The 17,995-nt window shown below is 48.7% G+C and overlaps 1 protein-coding gene across 3 annotated transcripts in view; it reads right to left on the minus strand.

The window, feature by feature from the left end:
- Positions 1–8,419, minus strand: part of OXCT1 (3-oxoacid CoA-transferase 1) — a 1,005,602-nt gene extending 997,183 nt beyond the window's left edge. For 2 of the 3 annotated variants that reach the window (XM_069627203.1, XM_069627202.1), the window contains exons 1-2: positions 8,020–8,175; positions 6,096–6,201 (exon numbers count right to left, since the gene is read on the minus strand). In XM_069627203.1, coding sequence (XP_069483304.1) covers positions 6,096–6,201; positions 8,020–8,094 — 181 coding nt within the window. In that variant the 5' untranslated portion in view covers positions 8,095–8,175. Of the gene's footprint in view, positions 1–6,095; positions 6,202–8,019 lie in introns of all 3 variants that reach the window. The other variant, XM_069627204.1, reaches the window with a different exon arrangement.
- Between the last annotated feature and the right edge of the window lie 9,576 nt (positions 8,420–17,995).

Below are 17,995 nucleotides of genomic sequence, written 5' to 3' on the forward strand. Positions count from 1 at the left end.
CAAACTGTTGTGCTGACAATACATCCTTTTCCTCCATCCACACATGGATATGTTCAAGAACCAAGGAGGCAAATATCTTAGAATCAGCGTCCAGCAAGGCGATAGGTCTATAACTTGTTGGTATAGATCTATCGCCCTTTTTGTATATTGGGACCACATAAGACATGTGCCAAGTAGTTGGAAATACCTGGTTGATGACAATGCTCTTAAACAGTAGGAAGAGAATTTTGGCCCAGAGAATCGTATTACCTTTGAAGACCATGTTAGCTAACATATTAGGACCTGGTGCACGGGAAGAATAGCACCTAGAGATCATTCTTTGCACATCCTGTAAGGTGAAAGGGAAATTCCATGGACATGAGGCGATCTCTTCCGGAACCACCCAGTTACAAACCGTAGGTTTATATATTGAGCCAAAGTGGCCTTTCCAAATGTCCGAGAATATACACACACCTTGTTCCTTGGTGTGCGCCTCCCCGCGTCTTTTAACTAGGGACCAAAAATGCTGAGTATTAGTTTTTGAGAGTGCCTCAAGTATGTTTTCTACATCTTTTTGCACCGTGTTTGCTTTTAGTGCACGTATCCTATAACTCCATTGTTGTTTTGCTTTTTTGACCATTTCACCATGAGATTGAGTAAATGGAAGTTTCTGGAGTTTATGAATCTCGCGATTCCTCTCTTTTTTAAGCTGATGGATGACCGGATTGTAAACATGGGTGTGAATGTTGCCTTTTTTCAATGATCTCCCAATACCTTTTATCTCAAGAATAACCTCCCTGACATAGTTGTTAAACTCCCCATGTGCATACATCAAGTTCTTTTTCTCACAGCCATATTTGTTGTAGTCCTCAAAAAAGACCTTGTTCACCTTTTCAACATTATCCAAATGCCAGTTTATTCTATTCCTACCCGAGTTTAACTCCAACGTCAGGGGAAGAACAGAAGAGGATTCCAGGGAGGGGTGTACCCTCATGGTAAGTTTGAGGATACTGTGATCACTAATCAAGGATGGTTTAATTTTAAAATCAAGCAAAGAGTGTCTTAAAGACATACTTACAAAAACAAAATCTATGGTATAATATTCATTTCCATGAGACCACGTAAAAGCGCTCAAATCTTTACCCAGGTAATCATTTACACAGATTAGGCCCCAATTTCTCATAAATACACTCCACCGTTGGCCCTGTATTTGTTTCCTTGATGAACCAGGATTATAAGAGCATGTGCCCACATCTGAGTTGAAATCACATAAAACCATAATATTCAGAATTTGATGTGTTGTTTGACACTCTAGTACAATTGCATCCACCATACTAATGAATTCCTTTAGATCTAACTCAGGACTCCAATATAAGTTAACCACCAATAGGTAACCAAGAATCATGGGCGGTGCAAAATGTAGTAGCATGGCAATACATCCTTTATGAGGAGAGAAAAAGCACATAAAAATCATGGCGTTTTGTATCGCCATCAAAAGACCCCCAGAAGGCCTTCCCCTGGACCTCTTCTCTGTTGTTGTCTGGTGTAGACTATACCCACCCTGCACCAATGGAGAAAGAGCCCAGGTTTCCTGAATACAGCAGATGCCAGCATCCGTAAGGAGGCGTAAACTTTCAGACTCTGCTCTCAAAGATTTGTTACCACGAGAATTCCAGGATACCACTGAGAATGTTGGCTCGTATTATGATTTCACCTTCAGTTCCTGTATCTTTGCTAAGGTTTCAGTTGGTGTTTGAGTAAGCCATTTTAGATCCGTCTCAGAAGGTTGTTTGTGTGATGGGGTCCTCCCCTTCCTCATACTGCATGTTATACAGCTCATTGCTGGGAACCCGTGCCTCCGTCAGAAGGGCCTTAGAGTTACCCTCCTCTCTATGATGTGCAGCTTGTACCAGATTCATCCATGCTTTGGGGACCAAATTAGTGGCTTCCTATCCTGATTCGGTTCCATGAGCCGTATGCAAGGATGAGGCGTTCGACTCCCCACCCTGTCCAACTAAGTCTTCCCGGTTCTGTGACAAAATATTTTTATCTCTGCCCAGTCCATTCTCAGATATTGGCTGGGATGGTTGTAGACCTTTTATTTCTCTATCCTGTATATGTCGGTTTCCTATACCATCCCCAAGCACTCCTTCTAGATTAACCTTATTGCCACTGCTCAAACTCCTTACCTCAGTCCAATTTTGGATATATGCCACTGTCGTGCCTACCCTCCTTGTGCCTTCAATCAGATTCTGTGATGCCTGTTTTACTAGGATTTTGATATCCTCACTCGGAACCAAAGAGGCTGTCGTGGATGACATGATTTCCCACTTCACGCTCCTTCCCAGTGTTGCTTCCATTATATGTGCTTCCCCTCTCTGATTTTTCCCCCCCGTATTCGGCAAGAGCCTTTCCCCTCTTGGCATTTCGATGGTTACATTATCTCCTCTTGTCCTCTGGTAGGGGATTATTTATTGCTTGTTGTGGTGGAGTTGAAGTATGAGTAGGCAAAGAGCACTTCAATCTCTTCGCTACTCAGAGAGGCTTTTTTAGATTTGGAGTTGAAAAAGAGCTTAATGTCCATTTTATCATTTGCAACCCTAGCATTTTTGTTACAGTTGGGTCTCTTCACGACAATTTTAGACTCTTGGGCTCGTTTCCCCCCAGTTATTTTCTTGTCAAGAGATTTTTCTTTTTTATTTGTTTCATCTTTTTTTGTTAGTTGCTTACATACCTGTACCATTCCTTTATGAGCCATAGCATTAATCAAGGTGACGGATGCTTCCCCATAATCACCATCTACAGTTACTGAGTGGCTGGTAGGACTTGAAGTATGATGATCCAGCTCTCCTTGACTAACGTTATTTGGTGCCTCCAATTCTTTCAATTCCAATGCTTTTTTACTTTCATCGTCCAGTTGAGAAAGGTCAATATAACCTTCAACCGCCAGACTACATATATCTTTCAGATTTGCCTTGGAATTGTGAATTTTTAATGCTGGTAAATTCTTATTTTTTTTTCAGTTTTTTACTGTGCCATTTATTCTAGCCAACCTACGTCTAATGGCCCTAGCCCTCATTTTCTTCTCTCTATATAAATGTAATATAAATCAGAGGCACACTAGGTCTGGGGGCAGTGGGGAGGGCCCATCAGGGTGAAGGCTGGGATATGGCTGCCAGCATGGAATGGATGCGCTCAGTAGGGGTTGGAGCGGACCGCAACTGTTCTGGTCCAACCCCTTCTCCTCTGGCTTCCTCGCGGCTCATATCGAGGAACCAAAAAGCTCACCCAGGTTCCTGTTTGTGAGCAGCATGGAGGAGCCGAGGGTGGCCTGGAGTGACGGACCAAAGCTGAAAACAGGAAAGAAGGCTTTTTTTAAGTGATGTGTATTCTGCATGTGTGAAGTGCATGCGTGTCAGATGTATGTACGTGCTACGGGTCAGTGAGTAGTGGGTGAATGAGTAGGAATGTGATCGGGTGGGTAGGTGCGTTCCTGTGTGGCAAATGCAGTGTGAGTGGACATGAGAGGTGTGTGGTTGGATGTCTGCTTGTGAGACTGGGGATCACTAGAGCATTTTTGACACATGCTTTATTGACTTTGCATGTTTTACTGGTATTTTTGGGCAAAGTCAAGTTCATGTGTGTCATTACTTGATTAGACTGGCATTTTGGTGCAGCCAGTCTAGCTATTGTTTACTGTGGCATCACATGTATTAATTGGTATCTTTGATAAAGCAAGCATGACAAGTGGTATTACCTTGCTAGACTGAAGCCTACTTATTTCTTACTGTAGCATGACTTTTTAATAACTGAGCATCTACTATGAAGCAAGCAAGATAAGTGTTATTATGGGTCTAGACTGGCTTAAATTGGAACCAGTTTGGACACATTTTCCTATTGTCACATGTCACTTTACCAACACTAACCTTTCCAAACAAATTAACATGACTGCCTCAGCCACTGCCTACACTGGTAAGCTGATCAGGGCCTGTAGACCTTTCTTGTCCTCTAATAGCTGCCTTACGCTGGCCAGGGTTCTTATACAGTCCAAACTTGACTACTGTAACAGCCTATACCTAGGTGCAAACCAATCCATAATTAACAAACTACAGGAACTCCAAAATAACACGCTACAAGCAGCTCTAAACATCCCCAGGCGAGAGCACATTTCTACCACCAGAAATCGTGCAAATGGCTCTCTATAAAAATTATAAAATCGACCTACAAACCATCTGTCTCACATACAAAGCCTTAAGCCATCTAGCCCCACCTTATCTCACCAACAAATTCACCTTGAAATCTGCTACTAGAATTACTAGATCCTCTAATACCTTATGCCTCAGTGTGGCCAGATTTACCTTAAAAAGAGATGGAGGATCCAGCTTCACGGTCCTTGCCTCCCAACTTTAGAACACCTTACCACTTAACATTAAATCTATCGAGTCCTTTCAGTCTTTTAGGAAACAGGTTATTAGATGGTTACTGGATAAAAACTAGCATTTACCATCTTCTCTCTCCTATGTCTGACGATACTGCCTATGCTCCAACTGTGCTGTTTACCTGCAAACTGTATAAATGTATATAATGTATTATGTAACTGTGTCCCGAAGCGCCCTTTTACCTCTGGGTCTGGAGCGCTATATAAATAAATATAACAAACAAACTTTTAATGGCCAAACCAACTTGAGTATAATCTTACATAGGAGTACTGGCATATGTTGGCAGAACCAGTTTGAGCCTAGTGCCAGTAATGATACAAACAGGACTATATTCTTATATGGAAATATTAGCATATGTTGGTGGAACCAGCATGGAGATCTATGGGCAAAGCCAGAGGAGAAGGGGTTGGACCAGAACGTGGCATGAGCCACAGTTGCGGTCCGCTCCAACCCCTACTGAGCGCATGAAAATGTTTTTTATATTGGCATATATTGCAGGGCATTGGGAAATGTGCATGTACACTTTTGGGGACTTGCATGTATTGTATTTTTTTCATTAGTTACCCTACAAACCCGATTTCAAACTGTCGGCCTTTTCCCCCAATTTTTCACAGAAAGTGTGTTGTATAATGCACCATTTTAACCCATTATTCAAAACATTTTCTCAGGGGGATGGGGAGAATGCCCACCCCTAACAATCCCCCTCCCAGGCCCCCCTAAATCTGTTTTAGTTAGTTCAAGCTCCCTCGCTACCCTCAGTCGCGATCTTGTGACAAATATTTCACCCTCCAATAATGAAACTCCCCATCCACTACTGGTGGCTGGTATATTTGGGGGACAAGGCACCACCCCCTTCTTTCTACGCTAGGTGAAACATATCAGATGTGATACTTATTTCACCAGGAGCAGTGCATGCACCTGCAGCGGCATAACCATCATGGACAGTATGATCACGTTGTGGTCCGGGCAGGCCTCGGGTGTGGCGTGCCCTGTGCCTTGTTAAGGACGATGGGGCGGGCCCACATTTTGTGCTATGCCACCGATATAAATATATTTTTTACCAGAGAAAGGTTGTAGTTCCTCGTCAACCATGTGGATACTTGTAAATAGGACTCCTCAAAGATAAACCAACAACTTTTCAAAGCAATATCACTAACACGTCGATTAAAGCTACGGGCGTTATACCAGTATACCAGTCTGTAAACCTGTCTTTGCCATTTATTCATGTTATGCGGCGAGTGTACATTGGCGTAATTTTAGGGGGGGGGGGCATGGGTGTTTGTCCCCCATCCCCCACTTTCATGGCACACGATTTTGTCCCCATTCATTTGTATGGGGCATTTTTTTTTCAGATGACATGCCCCCCAACATTTTCAGCAACGTTACTCCACTGCGAGTGTAGCCCCACCCCCTTATCTAACAACAATCAGTTACTAAAAGGACATCTTGCCCTTGAGTCCAACCTTGCGCTCCAGGGGCATCATGATGGCGGCGCATTGTAGTGTGAAAGGAGCTCACGTTCAGCACTGACTACACTCTGCCTACAGCCGTATTTTTGGGAAACGACCGTTCCATTTCACATAGGTCCATTTGTACATCATGACTGGCCTGATGGCCTCCTATTATCCACCACGCAAATAAACATGTCATTGTGGCCAGCTATATAGAGATATTTACCACCAACGAGAAGAGTCGCTCCATCTGGAATGTCTTTGACTGCTTCCACAGGGTCAGAATAGAATTGTGCATGGCTCTGACTGCTTGTAGAAAAACAACCACAACTCTGGGGAAAAATTACATGGATTTCAGTGAGGTCCGCTTAAACTGCTCAGGTCGTGTTTTTCATTCAGATTACATGTGGCCCACACAGACAAGGAATTAAAGCATTTATAGTAACTAAGGCGCCTTGCAACATTGCACCCTCGCGCACCGCAGGGGAGAGCCGCGAGACTCCACATGGAGGCAGCCCGCTATATACGGTATGCAGGCACTGAGACTACCCCTCGAGGGGGCGGGGGGGGGGGGCATTTGAAAGTAGGTGCGCATACGGACATAACATTGTGTAAGGCTGAAGCGTACTATGCGACCCTGCCCGAAACCACCTAACACGCATAATCTCCAGCCCTGGGCACAACGTTCACCCATAAATTAGCATATCGATGGCCGTTTAGGAAACTTGGATGCATTCTCAAAAGCCACTACAAATCAGCTTTCAATAGGAAGACTCATTGGGAGGCGGATCTGGTGACAGGAAGGCCTTCTCCAAACCACTTTGCCTACCATGACGGGGGCGGGGGGAGCAATCAATTAAACCTTGATGCAATTTAATAACGTTTTTCTTTTAACGCAGAAGCTGCGTCGAACTACTGTAAAATTAACTACGGAAGACAACGTTTCCAAAAGGTGAACTTCGCAACCAATGCTCAAGACTACCTTTAGTGCCTAATGCGTGTGTAAAAACGAATATGTGGGTGACTGCCCGGCTCTGTGGCACAAGAGAAGCATTTATAAAGTCAGGGGGAATAAACGAGCGAAGGTAAACAAGCGGCAGGCGGCGCAGAGCCGCGAGACCGTAGCCAGCCACCCTGCCCTTCCAGCATCCTTGGCAGGCGCTACTGTGTGACTGGGCTGTAACCCGAAGCTGGCCGTCACAAGGTCGATTGGCAAGTGTTCCATCGGAAATTGGCAAGTCGCGACGCGGACTCTTAAAGGCACATCAGATGTGGGGAAACGCACTCATAAAATCTCGCCGTTTACATCACTAGAACATCACTCATTCAGTCTAAAACCAAAACTGTGGAATGACCGAGCGGGGCGTGATGTTTTAAACACGTACTTGCACAGGACGCATTCAATGTTTAGTGACCAGGGGAGGACATACAGCAAACATCACATGGGTTGTTAGCACTGCTCTGGGGAGGGTTTCAGCAAGTGCAGAAGAAGCGACTGTACACACGCCGGACACGATGCATACACACTCCACAGCGCGACATGAACACATCGGTAACCGGTTCATCGGCTACCTCCCCCACACGAAACATTAACCCTGGCTGCAGGGCGAATGAGTCCCTGTCAGAGCGGCGATGCCACTGATAAGTGAACCGAAACAGCCCACGGGGAGTACAGTCTCTGCCAAACTAAATGGAAGAGCCAAGATCGCGCATATGTTTATTCTTCTGCTGAATTGCAAAAACTGGCAGGGGTGCAAGCGACCGTGCGTTCGGTTCAAGGTCAGGCTGGGGCTGCTTGGCGCTGGTGCACGATTCCCAATGTCTACTACGGGGGACTCCTCTCAGCTGAGCTACCTTGTGACGCGGGGTAACTGCGCGCGGCACCAGAAGGGGCGCAGCGGAGCTCAATTTCAGCTGGCACAAACCTGTGAGTGGCAGAGCGTGTCTGAGCGCGGGTAGCAAGAAACTATATTTTTGGAAACTGCGAGCCGAAGCGACCCTCGCTGTGGAAGCACTGTCAGTTTCCGCCAACCCACTAAATGCGATTCACCTGCGCCGAGTTAAGCACCTGGTACCACATTAACGGAAATAAAACAAACTGCCGCTTCGTGGCCTGCCCCTTTCACTACCGACCTGGCGATGACCCTTACCTTAATATGGGCGTGCAGCTGTGTGCGCACTCCAAGGCCCCTCCTGAGGGTGCATAGAAGAGGACAGGCAGCCATGTTAGAGCCGGGGATGGCGAAAGAGCGCAAGAGCCACTCGGAGCCAGAGCAGCGTGTGTAGCGAGAGGAGGGCTGAGCGGGGAATCACATGCGGGGGGAGGGGCCGAGGGAGGAGACTGGTCCAGCTTCACCCTGCGGCTCTGGGGCGCAGGCAGCACAGGGCCCTCCGGTGGCGCTCACAGCCAGTGTTGGTGCTGGTACCTGTGCTGCAAATCCGCAGCCACAGTGCTCTCTACGCCAGTCCCTTGCAGTGCGGAGAAGCCTCCAGCTCTGCTCGCACCGGAAAGCGGCCCACCAGCTCCATCCCGGGCCTGTGGCATTCGGCCACTAAACGCCCCAGAGCAGTACAAGTTATTTTAAAGTAACCCCATTCCCCCAATGTTTGAACCTCCGCCGATATGCCAAAAATAGCAATTTGTCAATGAACGAAGGGTAAGTAGAGCTATTTAAGAACATATCTTTAGAACTTTTTTGTTTTATTTAGTATGGCGCGGGAGGCAAACCAATAGGAGCCAAGAAGACACATTGTCTTTTACCAAGCTGTTTGCACTTATTACAATTTTGATATAAGGTCAAAATAAGTTAAAGATCCAAGTAGCATACACCCTAACCAGGTCAATTTCTTTCTTTCATGGTTACAAAAAGGCTATCAAAACATCTTTGAAATGCGTTTGCTCTAACAAGTGTTTTAAGGTTCGTGTTTTATCGAGCACGCATTTTGGTATCATTTCCTCTGCTGTAGTTTTAAATGGATTTTTTTATTTAATGTGTCTTAGTTAAAAACCTTTACACATACATATTCACAATAAAATGGATACAAAATATAACAGTTGGCACGTAGTTCAACATATCATATTACATCCTAAATTAAATTCTTAAATTCATCACCCACCATAATTTCATCTAGCAAAGGTAATGCAACCCATCACACAACACAAACATTCATAAAGTACAATAAAGATGAAATCATTTCAAATAATTTGATACGTCACACAAGCAGGGCGGTGCTATCACTAGTCAAGGTTAGGTGCTTGCCTATACGTGCAAAATGTTTGAGCAGCAAAATGCTGACGGTCTTGCCTTGCATGTGATAGCACCAACCCTGTCCCTGGGCCCTGTTCACTGCCGCAGGGTGCAGCTGGCTGGCTCCAGCAGCAGAGAGGCCAGGCGGCCCAGCGCCGTGAAGGTTGGCGGTCAGGCCTGCGTCATGCTGCTCAGTAGTGCCGACCCACACCTTTCTGCCTGCCTATATGGTCATCGCTTTGCGATGCCCGTCTATTTTGAGTCCTTTCTACTCTACTCTGTCCCCCCTCTCCGTCCCCCAAGTGCAGCTTGTGCAGAAGCCCTATCCTATCTATGCTGCCCCCCATGTCTCCCTTCCGTCTTGCCGAGCCCCTAAATCCTCTCAGTTCCCTCTCCCCCCGGCCTCCCTGTGGAGTCTGGCCCAGTGCCCCCCTGCCAGCGTAATATCTCTTCGGTGTACCCTATCCCTTTTCCTTCCTTCCTTTCCCTCACTCCTCCCCTCACCAGGTCCCCAGTTTTTAGGGTCCCGCCAAACCCCCACCCCTGCCGTTTCTGCCCCTCCATATCCTAGCTCCATTTCCCCCCAGAGGCAGACTTCCCAGCCCTGTTCTTCCGTACCCCGTCTCCTGTCCCCCAGCTTTTGGTCCTTGCCCCCCCTTATTCCTTGGGGCTGGCTTCCTCCCCCCTGTTCCCTCTATTCGCCTAGCCGCCCTATCTTGGACCCTCCACCTCCCTCCCCCTCATACCCCCCTCCTTCCGTGAAGACTTCCCCTTGCTGTTATTTTGTCACCGTTACCTGAGCCCCCCGTAGTCTCCTCTTGCTCCCCCCGACCGACTTCCCTTGATGCCCTTGATTGTGAGTTTATGTTGATTCCTCCCCCCCGCAATTTCGGGCTTGGATATGGCTCCCAAGTCCCCTACGTCCCTCCCCTTTTTCCCCAGGGCCTCCCCTGAGCCTAGTACTCTTGGGGCGCCGTAAGATCTAAGCTGTTGGCTGAGCATTCCCCTATGGGCCTGCCAGTACTTTGCTACTGGGATTGACCTGTGACTCCTCCAAGACTCTCTGCTGGTTGCCGGCGGCAGAGAGTTCCCCCAGCCTGCACAGGTCGCTCCATAGCCGACCCTTCCGCTTACTCCCCTCGCTCCGTTGCGGCAGCATTGAAGTAAACGCACCGGCAGGGTGGGGGTGCCGCGGGTGTACGAGTTGGGCTGAGGATATTCCATTTTGTTGCCATTGCCGGGTTGAGGACCTAGACCTAGGTCGGGTTGGTTCGTAACTGTGAGGGAGTAGGCAAATACCTAATTTCGTTCATGTAGAGAAAGGTTTAGAGAGCCCTGTTAAACTACGTCTTCGGGCAACCCTAACTTCAATACGCGATGCCCTTACGTGTAGTTTGTTTGAATGGGTTTGAAATTAGTTCCAGTGAATTCGGGTGGATTCTCTACTGCCTCCTTCAGGAGATGCCTCTCCGTTAGTCCGCACTTAGCTCTTGCGGCACGTTACTTTGTGATGCTTAACTGGTTGGTTTAATAGAACTCTCTTGCCCTACAGATCATGCTTGAATGTGGTGTTTGTGCTCTCACCCTTGCCCCCCCCCAATTCCCGGTGTCTGGTTCTGTACCCCTTAGTACTGTGCCCCCTTACTCCCTGTTTCGCCTGACCGAGCACCCCAATCCCCAGCCATTCTCTGCACGTGGTGAGGGGGCTCAAAGCGAATGTGTGGTGCTCCGTGTGGTCTTGCTCCCAACACTGGTCAAAACTATTGGCCGCATAGTGAAGTAACTCGTCAGCAGTGCCATGGAAGTGGTTTAAGGTTGAATTCATATATAAAGAAATTGCGCTGTTTTGCATATTATTTTGTACCTTTCCTTTGGTTGGAGGTCAACTTAGTTCATTCTTAACACTTACCCACAAGGCATTGCAAGCTCTTTGTCCCCCCACCTCTTACTCTCGTCTTCCCCCTGCCATAACATTTTCTTACCCTACACCGCCACGCGCCCCCTGAATGAGCTCCATGCCAGGTAATTCACCACAAGCCCTGTGCCGCGCTTAGTTTGAATATTTTTGTTATAGCATTTTCCGCCCACGGAACATTGGTCATGGCGCTGCTATCCCCCACAATTATTTGCCTTCGGGAGAAAAAGGATGCAACTTGCGCACCCTACCTTACTCCTTTTTGCCCAGCCATTGCCCTAGCTGTTTGAGTACTCCGCACCATTGTAATATCTAACAGCTCCATTTGGGATTTTCCTGTTTTACTTGACCTGTTTTCGGGCTGTTGTGTCTCTTCGTCTTCCGACCCATATGCGTCCTATTGCCCAAACCTATTATTCACTCACTATGCGCAAGTGCATTTGCCCTTCAGTACCCAGGACCGTCGTCTTGTAACTGTGGGCCCACCTTTACCTTATGATGTTCCCACCCATGGCCACCTTGAAAACAAAAGACAAATTGTGTTAGTATAGGTCATGAGACATTAATTTACTTCACCCTCATAAAGGCCACCCTCTGCAAACCAGTGCTACCTCCTTTCCTCACTGTACACTGAACTCCGACTGAAACCCGGACTGAAAAGCCCCCGTCCCGCCGCCCAGTTAACAAAACATTACCATATGACCTTTTCTCCCTTTGCACAATCGTTTGCTAGCAATACCCTGCATTTGTGATGACTTGTTTGATCCTTGGTACATATAATCTCATGCAGTATCTCTAAACAATCTCCATCACTTTAAAACATCCTATCCGTGGCTTATCCGTATGTAATACCCGGACAGTTAAGGCCCAAAGAAGAAACCCGAAAAACAACCTTGCTTCCCTTTCTAGAAGCAGCAGCTGTGTTAACGTGTTCCGCATTGCAGGGCATGGCGGCCCTAATCACTACCACGGGTTAACCTCTAACTACATTCCTTGGCCCATTGAAGACCCGACCCGGCGACCTCGCCGCATCGTTGCCACAAAAGTACATTTAGAGAAAACAAACATGCACCGGAGGTTCCGGACATTGGATTAGAACTCAGGTCCCCCGCATTCCGAGAGCAATCACGTACCAGTTGAGCCACTGCTGGATGTGCTAACATCTACTTACAATTGACCCCGATGCGATTCGAACACGCAACTTTCTGATCTGCCACCGAGCCGGCTCACTCGAAACTATACATTATGTCAGCCCACTGCCACTCTGTGCTGTTTCCAGCCCCTTCCCTGAACCCCCCTTTGCCCCTCCTTGTTATGCTGGCTAGAGCACCCCTCCCCTGCAAGAGAGAGAGGGGGATCCAGCTTGCGCACCCTACCTTAACCATTGCTTGCTCAGCCCAATTCTGTCTTGGCGTTGCCTGATGTAGCAAACCTGCTTGCTGCCATATCTGTTTTAGTGCGCTAATGACGTGCTAAAACCCGGAAGTTTCTAAGGTCAGGCTCACGGATTGCACCGTGTTGCTCCATGTCCTTTTGCTTCCAAGGCAAGCATGTTGCCCCTGAACTCCTAATCCTGAAATGTTCTGTGGTTCTATCTCTATAAAAGACACCGCGTTCGTTCTTAATATCAAAATTCCCCTTTCCCAACCCGCGGCATTGTGCGGGGGCTGAATCCCGGTCGCCCGCCTGCGTGGCGGCAGCGAGGTGCCGCCCGTGCGCACTTCAAACTCGGCGGAATCCCCGCCTGCCCCCGGGTTAGGGATGGGCTGCGCCGCAGCCTTATCTGCACCAGCTTCTCGTGGGCCGAGCCCACGTCCCTCTGCGGGGGAGCCGCAGAGAACGGTAGGCAGTGGCAGGTGAGAGGGTGTGCTCAGTGTTTGAATTGAGGGCGTTGCTGCTGTTACAGAGGTGGAGGAGGAGGTTTCAGTTACAGTTGGATGGGGGAGGGGGAAGTTCTTCGGCAGAAGCACAGAGGACGTGGATATGCATCCAGCTGGCGAGCAGCGGGATGGAGCGGGGTACCGTTAGATCCACGGGAGGAGGGGAGCACAGCAAGCGGTTCAGTGGGACATTCAACTCCTGGGAATAACGGCTCGCACACCCCGTCTAAGACTAACAACCTGCCCAACCTTTGCTGCCCACACACCATTGTCTCACAGCACAGGCCTCCCCCGTGATCCATTCCGCCCATGGCGCACAGCCCAAATCTTCCACCTGTAGGATACTCCATCCCCCAAAACAAACACCCCTCCTCCCGGAACTAAAATTACCCCACACCCCCGCACCGACCACTGGATTAGTTTCCTCCGAACCCCACCCAGAATATTCTCCATTGGTAAAACAGATCGTCTAAGAGTAAACACCCAGTGTCACGGGCTGCCCCCCTCGGCACCTGTAGGCTCAAGTTTCCTGTTGCTGAACCCCCCAACCCCCCTCGTGTTTTTTCTTTCAAATCCTTTCTCCATTAAACGCTGCATTAAAGTAAAGGCGCCATTATATTCACGAAATATGGGTCCAAGGCCCAGTCCGCTTGCAGCAGATACGACATCGCGTGACACGGGTGATGCGCTACGGGAATTATAAGCGGTTCCTAAAAGTTATCGGAGGACGAAGCAGATCCACGTATCCCAAACCCAGCTACAGCGGGGGGCGAGAAAACTCGACACACTGCGCGTCATCTTACGGCCTCCTCTCGTGGACCAGGAGAGTCGGTGCACTGTGGCGTTCGTGACCCCTATTAAAAGAAATTACCACCACCCACAATCTCCGTGGGTTTGACGCCCAACTCCTCACTGCCAGGGAAAAAGCAAAGCCTGAATCTCTTTTAAAGCACACTCGCCCGAACACCACCACCGTTACTTGGGGTGGTGGTGTTCAAAAGTATACCTCTGTACACGGTACAATTGTATGAAGTGAACCAACAATAAGGGCCCAATTAAAATTAAACTATGCTTGAGTTTAAATTCGTATGTCAGCCGGCACCTCGAACCATAACAGTGCTTTCAACCTCTGCCCCCGTCTGGCGCCTTTAATTATGATACTGAGCCAATCCCCTCCTTGCCCCCCCTCGCCCCTACCGGAACATGCCATTCATAGCATTGTTGCAAGCTGAGTTCCTTCTGAATTGCTGCCATCCCATACCGAATAAAGACACTACTGCGCCCAGAGTACAACCTGATGGCCCCAACACCCTGCAACACCCCGCATGCGAGCCGTTGCTCCTTTTCCAAGCACCAACTTTCTGATTAACCATTGGAGGCCCTGCTGCCGCATCGTACATACCACACGCCCTGATAGATTAACCCTGTGTAAACCGCACCCCAATTGTCAACCCCTTGTGTACCATTGTGTTGTAAAACCCCCATAACCCTCCAATATGCCCCGATCGAGTACGCCACCACTAAACGTCCTGAAGCATAGCCCCATCTGCCCGCCGCCATTACCCACGACCCCTCCCCCAACAAAGAAAGCACTGTTCGCCAATTGTCGACCTGTGGCGACCAATGCCCAACACTCACGGCAACCAACTGGTAGGACAAGGTGGGACATACCTGGTAAACAAATAACCTTCCCACAAGCGCTGTCAACGACCCCCACCGCCTTGCGCAATCAACACATTGAAACCACTGGGCAAGCACATTCCGTAAATAAACACGTGGTGCAGCGGCCACTGACACTATTTAATTTGTCTGTAAAACCCATAATTGTCTTATTTCCCCACAGTGATACATTCTCACCATGGCACGGATGCCGCACCGCGTCCAAAAGCCCAAACTGATGGTGCTTCCGGCTTGTAACAAACGAGACCAACCGCACCTGACTACCATGCCGACATGTAGTATTTAAAGAATGAAAATAAACGCCTTCCTAGCCCACGAAACAGGAAAGTAATTACCTCCCCCCCTTTGCGCAATCAGACATTGTAACCGCGACCATCCAGGGGTTGTGTCGGCCAGATTAACCTTATGGATCCGAGAGTCCCCCAACCCGTCAGCCATACTTCCTACTACCACACCCAGAAAACCAACGGAAAACTGCAGCCCGTAGCATCCTCTTATTGCCTTGACGCCCCATGCCGCCTTCTACTGCTGGGTACCCCAATTCCTCAAATGCCCCATGACTCTGCCGCTTCTTGATTTACTACGCCATCGCCCACCTCTTATCCAGTTAACCCTGAGTGCTGCGGGCTGCCTCCGTCCCGTGTTCAAATGCCCACCAGCATGCAATACAATCGTGGGCATGGTTAACCTTTCCCCTCGTGAGTGCGGGCCATCTTGCCTACTCCCGTATCCGCAACTCCCGTGCCCCCGATCCAGAGACATTGTGGACCTAACCGAAGCCCGCCCGTGCCCATATTTTTTTTTTTTTTTTTTGCGGGGGCTTCCCGCCCCCATCCTAAACTGTGCCCCCATTCCCCTGCAACGCTCACATCCCCTTGTTTGAACCCGCCCCGTGAACCCGCTTCGTTTGGAAGCGCACGCCCTCTCACTTTCATGCATCCGCCGGCCGCATTCCAAACTTACACGACTACGAGCCCAATCCCCCTTTGCTGTCCCAATTAAGTTAGTACCTGAATTCGCAATGACTACGCGTCCTCGTCTCCCTCCACCAGCTTGCACGACCCTTCCTCAGGAACAAGAATTCTCCAGCCTCACCAACGCTGGAAAACTTCCTCTGGCTCAAAACACCACAACAACTGCAACTTTGTCAGGGAGTCGGAACAAAATCCACGATCTGGTGGGGGCAGGGAACCGAGGGAGAATGAGTTTGTAACTGGAACAAACCCGTGCCTTTATGAGGCCTGTTTCTCCCTCGGCTTCCTGCCCCGCCTCTTGCGTTTCGCGCGCTCCCGTCCCTTCCGGGGGCGGGCTGTGCGTTCCTCCCCCATCCCCGCCCCCCTGACCTGCTTCTTGAGTAGTGGGGGGGAGGAGGCCGGCTGGGCAGACCCACTAAGGGGCGGCGCCCGCCATGCCATCTTCGTTGGCGCGTTCGCCCGCCAGAACATGGAGAAAGCATATTGATTCTGGTGAGAATTGACAGCAGGGCCGACCAAAGCAGACATGATTATATTATGCAATCAAATGTAGGTTTAGCCACGCGGCCCACATTCACTTGAAATGTGTCACAATCTCTCATAAGAACATAAAGGAGGTGCAATGAAAATACCAGACAACTGATCAAATATATGCATAACTGGACAGAGCAATGCCCCATGACCTTTTAATGAGGACTGTTCTGCGTATACAACATGGTGTCTTACATGCACTGTAGTATGACCTGGCACTGCCATAGCCCTTTGCGGACCAACATAAGCCATTCCCCCACGTTCTTGTGAGTAAGATGGCCTCATAACAGGCTTTGTGTCCCTTCCAGTGCCACAGTTCCCTATCATACATAAGTCTTTCAGGATGATACAATTTCTGAAATGTCCCTGTCTATCTACGTCTGTCTGGATGGACACAATCTTTGCATTTCGATTTGCAACCTTTTTACAGAGTTTGTTTGTGACCCCGATTTGTTGTTGGATGAGTGACTCTAGTAGTGAATATAGTTGCAAAATGGACCTCAATTTTCACATACATACCAGATACGTTGATATGCAGTCTGGTCTTTGTGCAAAGAATGATTGGGTGGGTGATGAGTATAAACCCAAAGAAAATAGACCCCTGACCCACTTTTTTATATACAGTTTACAGATTAAGTGGGCACACTTGACATTTTGGGCTGTGTTGTCTCGACCTGGCTGACCTACAGAGCTGTGGCAAGACAGAACAGAAAACGGACATTAAACGGTGCCTGGGCTTCCCTGTTAACAAAGGCCCGGCAATTACTATCCCAAAGCATTTCAATGTCAGCACCTGCATTCATACGCGTACATTTTTAGGCAATCAAAATTGTGATGTGGGGTTAGCACTTACATGCCAGGGGAGTGATTGGAAGGGTACAGAGGGGACAGGGACCCCTCATTCTCACATCAGCCCTTAAGTGGGTGCTTTCAGAGGTAACAGGCAGGGTTTGCTGCTTTTAACACTGAAGCTTCACCAGAATAGTCTCATTGGGTTAGATGCCCCCACACAAGTAAGTTTGCCCCACCTCCACATTCTCTGAAGCTAACACCTATGCAAACATTTGAATGGTTAGACCTCTCACCCCCAAAATTTAAAGCTGGATGTACCCTTGGAAGAGGCTGATGCGCGCACTTGCTATTGGAAGAGAGGTGAGGAGGGAAGCGTTTCCTGAAACTGGCAGCATTAACGTTTTACTGTGCATGTGCAGAATCAGAAAAACGTACTTACACAAACGCAGTGAAACTTTAAAGCTGCTTGTAGAGACATCGCGAGAGCCCGCGCTCTCGCGAGATCTCGTGGCTGGATCAAGCTCGGCGCGCATTACGGGACGAGCGGAGGACGCGATAAGGTGCGTCCTGCATAGCCCTCCTGCTACGGGGCCCGCTCCTTACACGACTTGGACTCAGATCATCACTGCAGCATTCTCTCTGCCACTTTAGGCCCGTTGGCCTTTATCATTAATGCACACACGTTGTCTGCATGCTGCACAAAGCTGGTTAAGTAAATAAATACATCGTCACCAGATCAGAGGCTCCTGTCTTCATTGAAGGAATTATACAACATAAATTGGCGACGAGGATCACCACCAGAACCCACGGAGGAACATGCAAGGAGCAACGCCACCGCCGCCATTTCTCCAAACTCCAGGTAGGCCTGCCATTCCATGGCCACAATGGCAGCCCCTATTCACGACATATGTGGAGGCCCTAGGAGGGGCGGGGTTTTCAGCGGCGAGGCGCAGGGCAATGCTATTAAATGCCCTGGGAGTGGAAGGACAGAGAATATTCGAGAGTCTCACCCAGATACCAGTGGCTGGCGACAATGACGATGTTTTTAAGGAGGCTGTCAGGAGAATCATAAAAAGGTTTGCCAGTAAAGAGAACACAGTGCTCCA

The sequence above is a fragment of the Ambystoma mexicanum genome, chromosome 6p (genome assembly GCF_040938575.1).
Source record: "Ambystoma mexicanum isolate Mex_15411 chromosome 6p, UKY_AmexF1_1, whole genome shotgun sequence".
Classification (NCBI taxonomy): domain Eukaryota; kingdom Metazoa; phylum Chordata; class Amphibia; order Caudata; family Ambystomatidae; genus Ambystoma; species Ambystoma mexicanum.